At 37.2% G+C, this 14,478-nt stretch overlaps 1 protein-coding gene across 2 annotated transcripts in view; it reads left to right on the top strand.

The window, feature by feature from the left end:
• Positions 1-11,224, top strand: part of KATNIP (katanin interacting protein) — a 79,933-nt gene extending 68,709 nt beyond the window's left edge. For both annotated transcript variants that reach the window (XM_062587981.1, XM_062587980.1), the window contains 5 exons: positions 2,520-2,659; positions 4,778-4,879; positions 5,574-5,734; positions 7,872-7,960; positions 9,933-11,224. In XM_062587981.1, the coding sequence (XP_062443965.1) occupies positions 2,520-2,659; positions 4,778-4,879; positions 5,574-5,734; positions 7,872-7,960; positions 9,933-9,988 (548 nt within the window). In that variant the 3' untranslated portion in view covers positions 9,989-11,224. The remainder of the gene's footprint in view (positions 1-2,519; positions 2,660-4,777; positions 4,880-5,573; positions 5,735-7,871; positions 7,961-9,932) is intronic.
• The last annotated feature ends 3,254 nt before the right edge of the window (positions 11,225-14,478 follow it).

The raw sequence follows: 14,478 nt of genomic DNA, 5'->3' as shown, positions 1-14,478 counted from the left end.
CACCATCACGCTTTCCATTATGTAGAAGGACCAGAATTTTGGATGAGTTGCTAATTCATAAGAAAAGGTTGAGCTCAGTTCTTTGGATTTGGGGAGTTTTTTGGGTTTTTTTGGCTGTGGAGAATTTTGATTGTGGGTTTCATTTTTATTTGATCCCATGTCTTGGCTTTGATCCAAAATTCGAAGTGGCTGCACCAAATGGAAAGAAAGAAGCATCTGAGAGATGCCTCTTCCTTGCAGTGTTACTGCCTCAGTTATCCAGCTGTATTGCTTGTTCCGCTTGTGAAAAGGCCCTTACTATTCCAGTGCTCACAGTGCAGCAATTTCACCCCTGAGCCAGAGCTCAGACTTCGCTGCTGTTGGTAGCTAAGGCCTCCACTTTGACCATGAAAGAGCCACAAGTGAGAAGAAATAAATGTTGATGCCAGCTGCTTCAAGGGGATTCAGTCATCTCTAATTCTGGTCTTTTTAGCCTCGTGCTTTCAACCAACTATCTCAAGATGACTGTTTGGCACTGACTAGCAAGAAGTTAGCCTTTCACCAAAGCAACTTGGTAGACTCAGAATCAAATTGCAACTTCCACTACCAGTTTGTAATAGAGAATCCACTGTAAGAAACCAGCTGTGAGACTGAGACACATCTCCTGGTACATTTGAATCAAGAAAAACTGCTGAGTTTCCACCATCTCTTCTTTTTAGATTTTTATACAGGCATTACATTTTCGTCTTTCAATTGATTGTTAAGCAGTGCTAATAATTGTTGTATGGTATTTTTTCCTTCGTTCCAGAGAGGAAAGTATATATAGTAAGGTATTTTTATTTTGGAATTCATATGTGTTTGTATCCTTTTTACCTGGCATAAGATAAATACATAGGAAAATTTTTACCTTATATTTAAAGCAGGTGATGGGGAGTCTGTGGTCCTTGACCCTTCGAATGGGAGTCTCAGGGTCACCAGATAAAACATTATTTCCAACAGAAATAAGATTTCTCTCTCATGGAATCTTTCAGTGTGCCATGGGAAACAAATTTTTCATAACTCTTGTTCTGTTGCTTTAGGCTATTCTAGGCACCCAGCCCAAGTCATGAAGATAAGGGCTGAGACTGTGAATTTGATTCAGGGTTCCCTGGGAAACCAATAGAGCGAATGAAGGATGTGTCTGAAAGACTCGTAATAACCAGGATTACTGAAGAATTATACTGTAGTGCTCTGTACCAGCTTAAGTCTCTTAAGAGCTGAAAGCTTCATATCCAACTATGGGTAGTTTGATCATATGGAAGATGGAGTTTCTTAGCCAGCTAGAAAGGATAAAAAAATGTGGATGCTGCATGAATTGTCCATCTCTAAGGATCTTCATTGCCTAGTATATAGGAGTTGCAATGAAAAAGGTAAAGACACTTTTCTGAGTAGTGTTTTTATTTATGTGTTCCTTGATGCATGATTAACTTGGAAAAAATAGAGCTCTGATGGAGAAAAAGTATTTTGAAGTTGAAAAGTGGCAATAGATTGTCTTTAGGAACAGGAGATCTTTGACATAAATAGTGCATCTTTACACTCTAATGTAATTGCCAAGTAAAGCTACTTCAGCTAATTTTGAACAATCTTGGTTTAGTATCTACAGTGACACTGCTTGGATATTCTAGGGTCCCAGAAAGAGCACATCTGTATTAATGCAGCGCTAAACATGATTCAGCTACTGGGTCTGCAGCAAGCTTTTCTTAAACAGTTGAGGCGTCACCTCATTATTCTTTAAATTCTTTAGAATTTCTTTCAGGCCTTTTAGAAAGCAGGACAAGAGGAAATTAATGTCCCTCAAGCTGGATTGCTAAGGGTTTATAATTCAGAAGACATTGCCATCTGTCCATATTCTCCTGTGCATCTTTAACACAGATGTGTTTTTAACGTAGATGTCTCTCATCAGGAGAAAGTCTAGTTATGTGGAAAACCTGTTCAGTAGAAGGTTTATTCTTTCCCTCTCAAAGAACTGATTGAAGGACTGACTAGATAGACGGTTGTTGCGACCTTTTTGCCATTTTCTTTTTAATATATCTCACAAATCTGAAAGAACTCTGCAAAACCTAGTCAGACTGATGCCTATTTCCTACAGTGATATTCTCCTTGAGATACATTTCATAGAACGAGTTTTTAGTAGTTCATGCTAAAAATGGGCCTTTGTCACAAAAAAAAAAAAAAAAATGGGGGGGGAGTTCTCATTCTTGCTACGGGAACTTTATTTATGTAGTTATAGATATTTACTTTAAAATAAATGAAATTAATCTATTAATTTCTTAGCATTTCAAAAATAATACTGAGGGCCAGAATCTGTAAGGATTGTCCTGCTTGTAGAAATGGATCCCAAAATTCCTCGACTACCAACATAAAGTAGTTTAGAGTTCTTTGTAATTTGTACTACTGCAGTGGAGAATATTCATGGAATCTAGAAGAGCAAACACGAACTTTTGAATGTGGTGTTTCTGAAATGTTCTTTGCAGTTATTTAAGCTTAAAGTTTTGTTTCAGATATTGCTGCTTTTCCAGATAGCGTCAACATTTTAGAGGATGTGTCTGGAGACATCCGTACTCCAGACAAACTCATTGACAGAGTAAATGACACAACTGATGGCAGACATATGTGGCTTGCACCAGTTCTTCCTGGTGTGGTATGCATGTCTACTTGCATTTTTCTTTATTTCATTTTAGTGATATGTATAGAGGCAGCTCGAAATACAAAGATACAGGAAGGCCTTCATAATTTTTAGTTAAATTTGTTATTAGTAAGCAATGCTGAATGCCTTTCAGAAGTTCTCTCTGTTCTGATTTCTCTCCATAGCACAGAGAGCAGCTGTTTGGGCTTTGAGCTTTATAACCTCCTTGTATCTCCATATTGCCACAGCAGAAGAATTTCTAGTGACAGCTAGTGTTTGTTCAGTAGTTCATAGTTACAAGCAAAGGAGTTCAATACGGGTGTTCGGGGGGGGGGGGGGAGCAACAGATGTTCCAACAGTGGTAATTTTTTTTTTATCTCATTATCTGACTTGCATTTTAATTCATAAATGGGAGATTATGGTATTTTGTATCCTAAGGCCCCAAGCAATTCAGTCTTTTTAGAAACAATGTGTTTAAAATATGGGCACCAAGCATTAAATAAAGAAAAGTAGATAAACTTAAATAAGTTCTGACTTCAAAAATTTTGGGAGTGGACACTCCTGTGCTGACCTTTGGATATTATTAGCAAGTATTTATTTCCTGGAAAAAGATGGATTTCAAAAGTAACAAAATGCAAGTCTAAGGTGTAATATATTACAAATTACTGTGTAGGGAATACCTCTACTTCAGAAGTTACAATTAAATCTTTGCCTTTGATAATCTCATTAATTCAAAATTGAAAATTAATTCCAATACCATTATATGCTGCAATACAGTGGATATAGATAAGATAAAGCTTTTATGCATGCTTGAGGCTACCGACCACGTGCATTTCTTAGGGAAGTAGAAGGTAATAGTCCTTGTAAGGCTCAAGGGCTCCTAGCATCTAAATCCTACCTCTTGAAGACTAGTAAACAGCTTGATAGGGTGCTCGGGTGTCCGTTACAACCACGTGAATGGTTGACTTGACAACCGTCTGAGTTTGCACATCTTCCATGAGCTAATCTCTGTATAAAATACATGCTTGCAGAGGCTATCTCATTTTGGCAAAAGGAAAACAGTGACTGGAGATCTAGCACAGGCATGTACCGTTTTGTAGAAGGTGGCATTATGTCTAATGCCAGGAGATGAATGCAAAACATTAGTATTAAAAGGGTAAATGGATAAAAACAAAGTTACTATTTACTGTTTTGGAAAGTTAAAAAAAATGAAGAAAATTATATAAAAACCTTTCTTTTCCTTTCCAATTCTCCATGTTTTTGTCTTTTGCAAATGTGGTTGTTGTATGTTTTGAATTTCTTGATACCCATTTTCTGATTCTCTTTTTGTTTGTTTGAATGTATTTTCCATCAGCATTTTCTGTGAGACTAAAAACAATTGCTAGTGAGACCTGAACCCACATCATCTTCTGGAGAGTCAGATATAAACAGTTCTATTGATTGCATCCAGTACTGTCTTCAGTGCAGAAAATGCATCATGATTTAATACAAATACAATGTCATCGCTGAAGAATCAAAGGATTAAATCATAGAATTAACAGTAATGTCTGAAATTGGTTTCCTATATTGTAATCTTTGTTCTCAATAATTTCCCTGAAAGTAAAACAAACAGTATCTTGAGCCATAATTGTTTGCCAAGCATCCTGAGAATTGTCTCTACATTGCTATTTGTGCACCTCAGACCAAAGTTGCAGAAGTTCTCTTAAGAGCTTTAATACTCGGAATACAGAAAGATGGATTCCGTGTGTATTTATATGTGTATAGATACACACACACACACACACACATCAGTTTGTCTTATCCTGCTGCACATGCCTGTATTTGGTTGATGAAATGCGCATTAACAGCATCTCTCTCCCCAGTTGACTTGAGTCCAGGATGACAAGCTCAGATGTAGATGTCTACCTCTGATGGGCTGTATGTACTTTTGAGAGGACAGATCTGGGTTAGATACAACATCTGACAATTATCAACAGAGATGATAACTGAACTTCAATCCTGAGCATCAGCTATCTCTCCTCTAGCTATATCTATTAAAATATAGTCCAGTTTTGATGGATCATATGTTAGAATTTGCATTTTTCTTTTGGGGAATTGTGCTCTTAATTTTAAATGAATTCTTCTCTCTTACAGGTGAATAGGGTGTATGTTATTTTTGATATGCCTACTACTGTGTCAATGATCAAGTTGTGGAATTACGCCAAAACGCCTCAGAGAGGTGTGAAGGAGTTTGGTGTAAGTAATTTTTGAATGCAGTTTTGGTGACTGAGCTTGCTGTGAGTTCTGTATTTTCACAGATTAATAAAGTGTGATTCTGTATAATCTCTAAGGACGGGATTAATCTCACCCAATTCTGCATTTCAATACTAAAATAACTACTCTATGCTGGTTTTCTGTGCTGCCTTTCATGTCCAAGGAGAGAACAGTTTATCTTATCTCTCATGGATAATTGTCTTAATGTAATATTTTCCTTTCTCCACTGGCTATAGAAGAGACCTAGAAGACTAGTTTAAACCTACATACCCAGCTTTCAGACAGCTGGAATAAGGTGTGATTCATTCATTCCAAGGTTTAAGTGATTTTATTCCAGTCAATAAAATGTCATTTATGTAAAACAATTAAATATTTTTTAATTCCTTACTTAAATACTTCATTTGAAACAGTCAGTGAGGAGACAAAAACTGGAGAAAAAGAGAAAAAGCACCACTGGCTAAGGGAAAGAGATGGCAATTTTAAAGGAAAAAAAGCTTAAACTAATGACTGAGCTTGTTTGACAAGTTGGGCAAAATGATTTCTAGTTAAATGACTGAGATGACTGCTGAGGGCAATGCTTGCTCATTTAGATGCTGTTTGATTTTTTTTGTTTGTTTTTATTTTCTTGAGCAAGTTGATTCCTAGATTACTTTTTAAATCTATTTATTATCTTTAGCTTCTTGTGGATGACTTGCTTGTGTACAATGGAATCCTGGATATGGTGAACCATGTAGTATCAGGCATCCTACCCACCTGTGATCCAGTGGTCCCGTATCACACAATTCTCTTTACAGATGATGAGAAGATTTGCCATCAGGAGAAGAGGACTGTTATTAGGTATGTGAGTGGATCTTTATTGGAATAAACAATCTCATCTTCAAAAAAAAAAAAAAAAGAAAGAAAGAAAGAGTTTTCCTGTGACTTAAAATCACCAGTGTGTGTGTCGCTATAGAAAATTCTTTTCTGAACTACGTTCCACCTCACTTAATAGCAAATGGCCAACGATTTTTAATCATTGGGACTAATTAATCAGCTTTATTTGTAAGTATTTTTTAGCATTTAGTAGGATTCTTGATTCATATTTACATATGCTTTCATGGGAGCCTATGGTAATAAATAAAAAATAAAGAAGTTAAGCTTCATTAGAGAAGAAAGAATAAACCCCAATGTTTCTACATTATAAAAGATAAGGAAGCTAACGAAAAGGAACCAAACATCAGAAATAGTTCTCTGATTTGCAGTAGGTGCTATTTAAGGAATCAAAAGTCTGGTAGTTTAGAAACATTGTAAAAAATAATATATGTATGTATATGTATTAACTTTTTGAATGAGAAATGAGTTGTGTTCTGTGGAAGCACCCTTTCAAACTAAGTTGACAGTCTCATATGTTCATAGAAAATACGATGAAATGCTGTGAAAAATACCCTTACAAAAAATTTAGAATGTCAGGATTGATAAAGTCTTAAAAAACAGTTCCTAGGAAGGAAAATAAAAATTGAGAGAAAATTTTATTTTGAATGAGATTGAAAATTGAAGGCTTATAAAAATAAACATTTTCTTATCTACAGAACAGTTAACAAGAACAACATTGTGCACGTACATCATTTGAAAAAACGTTACGGCTTTGCATTCAATAGGGGCATATGCTTCATTCACAAACATATTAAAGGATTTAGAAATAGGTTAAGGATCCTGGAAGGAGTGTAAGCTGATTCAGAACAGAGATTCACATCTGCCTATCCTGGTGTTCCCTTTGTTTTTCAAAAGCATTGGCTTTTTGCCGCTGGTATTGTCAGATGTTGGAATAAAAGATTATTGCTTGGATGTATTGTGTTAGACTCATGTTTTTATACAAATGGCTGTGTTGTCCTGGTATATTTTGCAAGTAAACAGATTTTCAAATGAAAAAGTAACTGAAATGAAGAACTCTTGAAGAAATCAGTGCTTTGAGAAAATTTTCATGGGGAGAAAACAACGAGGAGGGGAAATAAATGTTTATTTCTTCAGCCTAACACCTTTGAGTTGAAGCTGCTTTATTGGAAGGAGAGAAGCTCCATCTGTAATTCTGAATCTTTCTCTTTTGTATAAATGCAAAGCAATCACAACATCCTTTGGACATATAAGACTTGGATTTAGTTCTAAGTGGATCCTTTTTGTATCACCTATGTTGCATGATCTGTGTTCCAGTCAAGAGTATGCTGAGTCTCTTCCCTTATAGATTTTCTGTGCAGGAGTTTTCTTGATGTGTCTTCCTAGTCAGCCTCCTTTTTAATCTTCTACTTTTTCTTCATATGCTAAGGTATAGAGTAGTTTGGCAAGAGAAGACAAATCTCTCTCTCTCTCTTTTTTTTTTTTTTTTTTTTAGGGGATGTCCTTGCTTTTTTAAGACATGTTCTTGCATTTTTTAAGGGTTATTATTAATGATGCTTTCTTTAGCTTTCAGTTCAACTCACTTTTTTTTCTGTAATTTGTTTAATTGAATTTTGAAGTTACTGCTTCCTTTCCATAAAGAAATAAAGATTCTGCAGCAGCTTGCGAACAAAACTAATCTTAGTAAATGAATTTTGTTTAGTTCAGAAAATTCTGAAATAATGCTATATCAAAATTACAAAACAGCATTAATTTCCACTCAGGGGTTGGTTTGCTTTTTTTATTGTACAGCATTGATTTAAAGTCTCACTTTGGTTAATGTGACTCAAGCTGTGTGTGTATGCCAGAATACTATAGAGTGAATGCAATGTTTATATTTGAATGTGTACTTATGACACTAATTAAGACTATGAAGGAATACTTTAAGTAGGTGTGGATAGAATGCCCCATCTTTTTAGAAAATCTCATATAATGTGGTTTTGCTTTGTAAATTTATAAATAATGTTATAAGGTAAATAAATAACAACATTTGGTATCCTTTCCCATGACTCTGATTTTTCATAATACTGAGTTTTGGCCATTGAACTGACTTTAATTTTTTCAGCAATCATGTGGAGGATCAGGATGTACGAATGATGAATGAAAATCAGATTGTCACGAACACCAAAAAGAAGCAGATTACGGCTGATCCAGGTTAGTTGGGTTTTTTTTTTTTACAATTTTCTTTTGCTTATTTTCTGCAGAGACAGTATAGATAAGAGGCACTGTTGTTGACCTAAACTGTGAAAAGTGGAGAGACTTGTACCTCTCTTGTATTTCCAGCTATACATGTTTTCTGTCATAAGGGCAAGCCTGGAATATCATACTTGGGGGTTTTTTGTTGTTGTTCCCCCTTCTCCCCCCCCATATCTAAATCTGAAAGCGGATGATACAGATCAGGGACCTCTGTGGAACGTAATTATAGCTTACAGTGGCACGTACAACAATGTCCTTGGGATAGAAACTGACTTAAGGGAAACTAGAAACTGGTATAATTGTATGGGTCCAAAGATAGCTTTCCAGTTAATAGACTCAATGCATCTCTAATTAGCTGGTTGCTACTCCTCAAGTAAACTGAAAATCACAATAAGTGAAGCTAGGGAAAAGAAAATATTGACATTGTTTCCGCAACTGTCTTTCTCGTTGGTTTTTTCTCTTACAGCGTGGTAGTTCGGAAGATAGCACTTCCCCCCAGCACCCCAGGAGGGGTGGGGAGGGAATACTACTAGGTTTTATTTATATCCTTGAAGAATCCCAGTCATTCATTGTATTTAGGGAGCTATTCTGAGTAATTTACATTATGAATTCTCAGCCAAGCCAGTATATTCATGATTGGTTTTCTCCCTCGAGTGTGACACTTTCTCCAGTTAGTTTCTCTAGAAAGTTTTAGCGAAATTACTCAATGGCTTTTAATAACAGTGCTGTAGGAGAAGGATTTGAAATGCCATTGCCTGTGCAAATATAGCTTAAAGTTATTAGTGCATTAGCTCTAGCTCTGTTAACTCTCCTAAAAGCAGTGCTGTGCATGCTGTAATGACATCTTAGGTTGCAGTGTAGACATATCCTGCAGACATCCAGTAAAGAATAGCTGTCATTGCTGTCACATCTCTTGTGCAAGCATTATGGAGACCGAATACCTTTTTCCTCACTTAAAAGTAGATCAGGCCTCATTTGTCACTTTGAAGTCGTCATCTGAGGATTATTTGTTTTTGGCTGTCCAGTATCTCCTCTGTAGCACTTACTGATACCACCGTTAGAGTGGCTGATATAAGGTCATAGAGAGATTTGAATTGAAGGGAACCTCAGGAGCTCTCTGGTCTGACCTCTTTCTCAGAGCAGGGTCAACATGAAATTCAGACCAGGTGCTATAAAACATTCCGTGAGACTATTCTCATAGGGAAAAAAATTTTCTTTGTTTTTCTTTTTGGTCTAGTCATCCTCTTTTTTTTTTTTTTTTTTTTTTTTTTTTTTTTTTTTTTTTTTTAATGGCAGTATTTTGCCAGCATTGAGTTCAAATACTGATTTTTCTCCTCTTTTATCTTCACATCCTTTATCTTCCTTTATTTTTTTTCCATATCTGTCCTATTCCCTAAAAAGCAATCACAAACCCATTATAAATTAACCAGATCTAGTCTTTAAAATCACTAATGTAAAGTATTTCATTGAAATGTTGCTGGGAAACTGATCCACAAGAAACAGCGAGTGATAGTGTACTCTAAATTAGAACCACGGTGTCATTGTGCCACAGCTGCTTTTCGTGTGACCTGTCTGATATGGCTTCTGCCACGTTTCTGAACCTGGGCGTTGTCCGTTGCAGGGCAGAAACTGGTATGCAATGTCCAACAAATGCTTTTCAACCGCTAATTAGAAATTAACAGACTATGCAATTACCTCCTTATCCTGATTCAGCTGAATGCTGTTTTGTAACCTGGCTCTCAGATTCCTCCATCTATAAGGAAGAATTTGGTACCGCTCACTTTCACTGAGACACATGACTGAGAAGAGTAGCTAAGCTTTCCCTCTGGGGTGGATAGAGAAATGGGCATGTTTCTTTGTCTTTCTAGTGTGTGACTTCCCTATTTAATGCAGATACCATCTTAAAATGGAACTTAATTTTGCTTAACAGCTTTACGTCCAAAAACCTGCATATGTGATAAAGGACTACTGAGGAGGAAAAGATGATAAGGGATTGGATCGGATAGACCTGAATATATCCAGCCCTAGATACTTGCCATCTAGTTCTCCAAGATACGTATCATCTGAATGGAAGATATTCCCTGCTTGCTACTGCTGAACCTCCTCGTGTCTTATGAGAGAAAGCTTTGTTCTCTACAAGAAATTTTCTTCAATAATGAATCTTAAAGCATGAACTTAGTTTTCTGCTTTTGTTTTTTTGTTGTTTTTTGTTTTTGTTTTTACTGTCATCATCTCTACTGCCTGAATTTTTCCCCACTCTCTTACCTGAAAATCTAGGGAGGAGAGATTGCAAATGAATGTGAACCTTATTGCTAACTGATGCGTGTCCCTTCCAAGCACCAAGAATTTGGGCGAAGCAGGGTGGTCACAGCAAGATTATTTCTGACATTATTTCTGACATCTGAAGAGTTTCTGCTGGGCAAGCAGAAGTATGGTGACTGCCTTTAGAAAATGGAAAATAAAGTGAGTTTATCAAAGTTAGATAAGTAAGTTTCAGCTGTAACTTCTGTTACTTTTTACAGTGAACCAATGATTTCTTTGATTATTTCGCTATCTTGAAAAAAACAAAAATGTGCTTTGTCTGAAGTCCTATTCACCGGCACTCTGCACATCCTCAGAGTCATCCTGCTATAGAGCAATGCTCTCCTTTGCTATTTGACCTGCACTTGGTTATGTGAATGAGAAGGACACACCACTGTGCTGCACCAACAAGATCTGTTGCCAGCACAGATCATCCCTTTGATAAACATTAAGTGTATTTTAACTAGGTGATGGTAACGGGGTAACTGCATTTTAGAAACACAAACTGAATGTGTAGTCAAATAACTGACAACTCTTACCAAATAATCATGTCGCAGGATTTGTAGCTATGCAAATGTACTTTTCACTGAAAACTTGTCAGTGATGGTAACACTACAAATCTCTTCCATAGAAAAGATTCTTCTTTTCTCATCTAGAACTCTGTTTTCAGAGAAGTGAGAACGTTTGAAATCAGTGAACGCTTTAGATGTGAAAGAGACGCTACTACAGCTCCTGAGAGAGTAGCCAAAACTACTGCTTGCCATTCTGTACTACATCAGAAATGCAGTATCTTGTATACTTGCTTATAAAATGTATGCTTTGTAGCTGTTGCCTTTAAAGCTGTAAAGACCCAAAATAGCAATGCATTTGCCAGATTCCTGTGCATTGATGAAGCAGCAAAATATATTTTTTACTAAATGCAAAAGACTTTTTACTTCTAAACATAAAGTAGATGTATATTTCTTTATAATATCAATAAAAGTTTTGGAATTGTTATTGATATTCTGGTTATTAGCATGAGAAATACTTTCCTGTTAAACCGAAAGATATAAATAAAATACGCTTTTACAAAGCTTGATTAAGAGCTTAGTTTTCTGTAAATTGCTAGCTGAATGAAAGTACCTTTTGGCCATCGGGGGCATTTATACTAATTATTAAATATGTGAAACACCTTCAACAGCTAGTACTTCCTCTTATTGCCAGCCTTTCTAGAGTAGGAAGTGCAACCCATCTTGATAAAGTGAAATATGAATAATGCATGTGCAAGACTTCTCTGAAGAACATTGGGAGAGGTTGGATGAATAGAAATAAGGATTGTTATATTCCAGGTTGGCAAAAAGGTAAATCTTGTTCTGAGGTTTACCCAACAGCCAACAAGAAACCTCAAGTGTACGTGAGTATGTTTTACTCTGTTTAAAGCTTCTTCCGAAACAGCGCTGACAAAAACAGAATCACAGAGTGGTTGAGGTTGGAAGAGACCTCCGGAGATCATCTAGTCCAACCCCCATGCTGAAGCAGGGACACCTAGAGCATGTTAGACAGGATCGTATCCAGGTGGGTTTTGAGTATCTCCAGAGAAGGAGACTCCAGAGCCTCTTTGGGCAACCTGTTCCAGTGCTCTGTCACTCTCACTGTAAAGAAGTTTTCCGTTACGTTCATCTGGAACTTCTGTGGTTCAGTTTGTGCTCATTGCCTCTTGTCCTCTCAAGAACCCTTCTGCTGTTCTAAGAACTGTCTCCTGTGCAACTCTACCAAGAGCCAAGCTTTAATTTTTGCTCTGAATCTGTTAGCTGTTAAATACAGCTCCAAAGAGAAAAGGAGGAGGAACTGAATGTAAAGCTGTTGAAAGGGCTAACAATAGACATAAACGTGTGCTTGGAAGAAGAGGGGCTGTAGAAAGACTTTTGAGACTTAAGGCACAATCACAAATTTGCCATATACGCTGTATGTAGATTGGAGGAGGCATGTCATATTGTTTATTTTTTCTGAGAAAATTGCATTGAATCTGGAGAGAAGTGGGTCTGGGGAAACTCATGTCCATCCTAGTACAGAACAGCACTCTCATGGATGCAGAAATGGTATGAGGGGAAGAGGGAACTTTGTTTTCTGCATCTGATTGATTCCAGAGCATCTCACATCCTGCAGGATAGATTCCTAATATTTTTCAGCCCTAGTGCTGTGAGATATCTCCAGGTTTTGGAAACTGATGCAAAATACATGATTTTTCTTAGATGAGTCCTGAACAACGCTGTAACCTTCAAATGAGAGGTATTTTTAAGGCTGCATGCTGCCTCTGCCTGTCTCTGCTGCATCACCATTGAGTCCTGTCTTCAGTAGAGGATAATGAGGAAGGTCTCTAGAAATTAGAAATTGAGTTAGATTTAGAGTTTAGAAGTTCATTTAAATTTAGAATTTGGAAACTGAATTAACAGGTGGCCTTGTCAAGGTATATTCATGGTCCAGCCCTCATGACCTGTGACTGGAAGACCTGTCAGAAGTAGACACTTTTATTGTCTAGACTATAATTCACTCAGGAGCTCTGAACTGACTGTTAGGAGGAGGTGGCTGGTCATTTCATTCCTTTTGTGCACTGTACCATTCAGTTAGTCATAGACACAACTCTCCCTGTGTCTGCTTTCCTACTATTAATGTTTCTTCTTTTGTCGGTTGGTAACTGCAGCCAACTTTATGCCTTCTGCCTCCAGCAATCCATATGTAGTGCAGCTGGCCTGGCGTGCAGTGTGCAAGCATGTACCTTCTCATAACCTCTGAGGGCTCAGAGGAACAGCAGCTCCTTTTACCCGATCAAGAGACTCCCCATAATTACCACATTGTCAAGAGACCCTGAAAGACTTTTTAAAATACTGACAAAAATGGCTAAGTTGTGGAACATTCTCCCCTGCAGTGTCTCTGTCTGAAAGAAGGGTTTGACAGCCTTTGGGCTGCTCTAGGATGACATGTCACTAAGACAAAGCCTGACGAAGTCCTTGACGCTAGTCAGTCATACTCAGAGTAGCATGATGTTTAGATAATGCTTCGTTAATCTCTGTAGGGTAGGAGATGTCAGCTTCTACTTTCCTAATCAGATCTGAAATGTAATGACCCTTTGTATGACTATCGATAATTGTCCTCCTCATTCCTATGCGCTTAGACGTACTACTTTGTAGATACTAGACTAACTTTCATAGTGAATCAGGGGGAACATCAAATTTATTCCATTTTTCACTTTATCACACTGAGCAATACTTAGTCATAAGTAAATTCATGTCAGACTAGTACTTGGAGGAAATAGAGAAAAAGTAAACATGCCATCAAGAAAAAATCCCATGGGGCAGTCCAGTCGATGTCAGGCACTGTTTCAGTAAGAATAATCTTAAGGCAGCATGATCTCTTGTCATGCCAAAAGCATGACAAAGGAAAAAGAAGGATTAATATGACTTCTTGCTTAAACCTTTACATGATCAGCTTTTAGCCGAGTTCAATTTCTGGGCTGCTCAACAACATTCATGTAGTTGCTCACCTTCACCTTTAGTGCCTTGCTTTAAAGGGGTTAGATCAAGATAACAGAAATGAGTTTGTTTGTCTCACTATGATAGTGAGAAGGGCAGAGGATAAAGAAGTAATCTGCGAAGGACTGCATCTCATGCTGCGTACTTTTCATTTTTAGATAAAAATACCGTGATAAAAATCTTTATCTTCACAGTGGAGTCAGAGAACCAGGTGTGTGGAACAGCCTAAAATTTCAGTTTTCAATTTCTGCCTTTCTGTGGCTTAATCCAGTAGAATTTAAATAGTGGTTCCTGGTGAGAAGCACCACTTTCTGGACAAAGAAAGTGATGATGACAGTGTGACAGCACAGCATAGAAAGCATGGAAATTCCTCTGTTAATGAGCCCAGAGAGGGTCTACAGAACTCTAAGGTCTGTGATGTCAATTGGATCTTGTGTCATGTGCTTCTATACTTCCTCTGTGCTGCTTTCTACTTAGGGTAAGATACCAAGGCTGTACCCTGTGGCTTTTGGGGATGAACCTGTAAGAGCTGAGGAGCTATATAGTGTAGCTAAGTTAAACTGACTCAGTTTTCACCTGTTCTCAGGCTATTAGAACTTGGACATTAAATTGCATCTCTTTAGTTGATGTTATTTTCTATAAAATTTCTTAGTTCTACTGGGCTTT

The sequence above is a fragment of the Rhea pennata genome, chromosome 15, assembly GCF_028389875.1.
Source record: "Rhea pennata isolate bPtePen1 chromosome 15, bPtePen1.pri, whole genome shotgun sequence".
NCBI lineage: Eukaryota > Metazoa > Chordata > Aves > Rheiformes > Rheidae > Rhea > Rhea pennata.
This window is presented reverse-complemented; position numbering and strand designations above follow the sequence as displayed.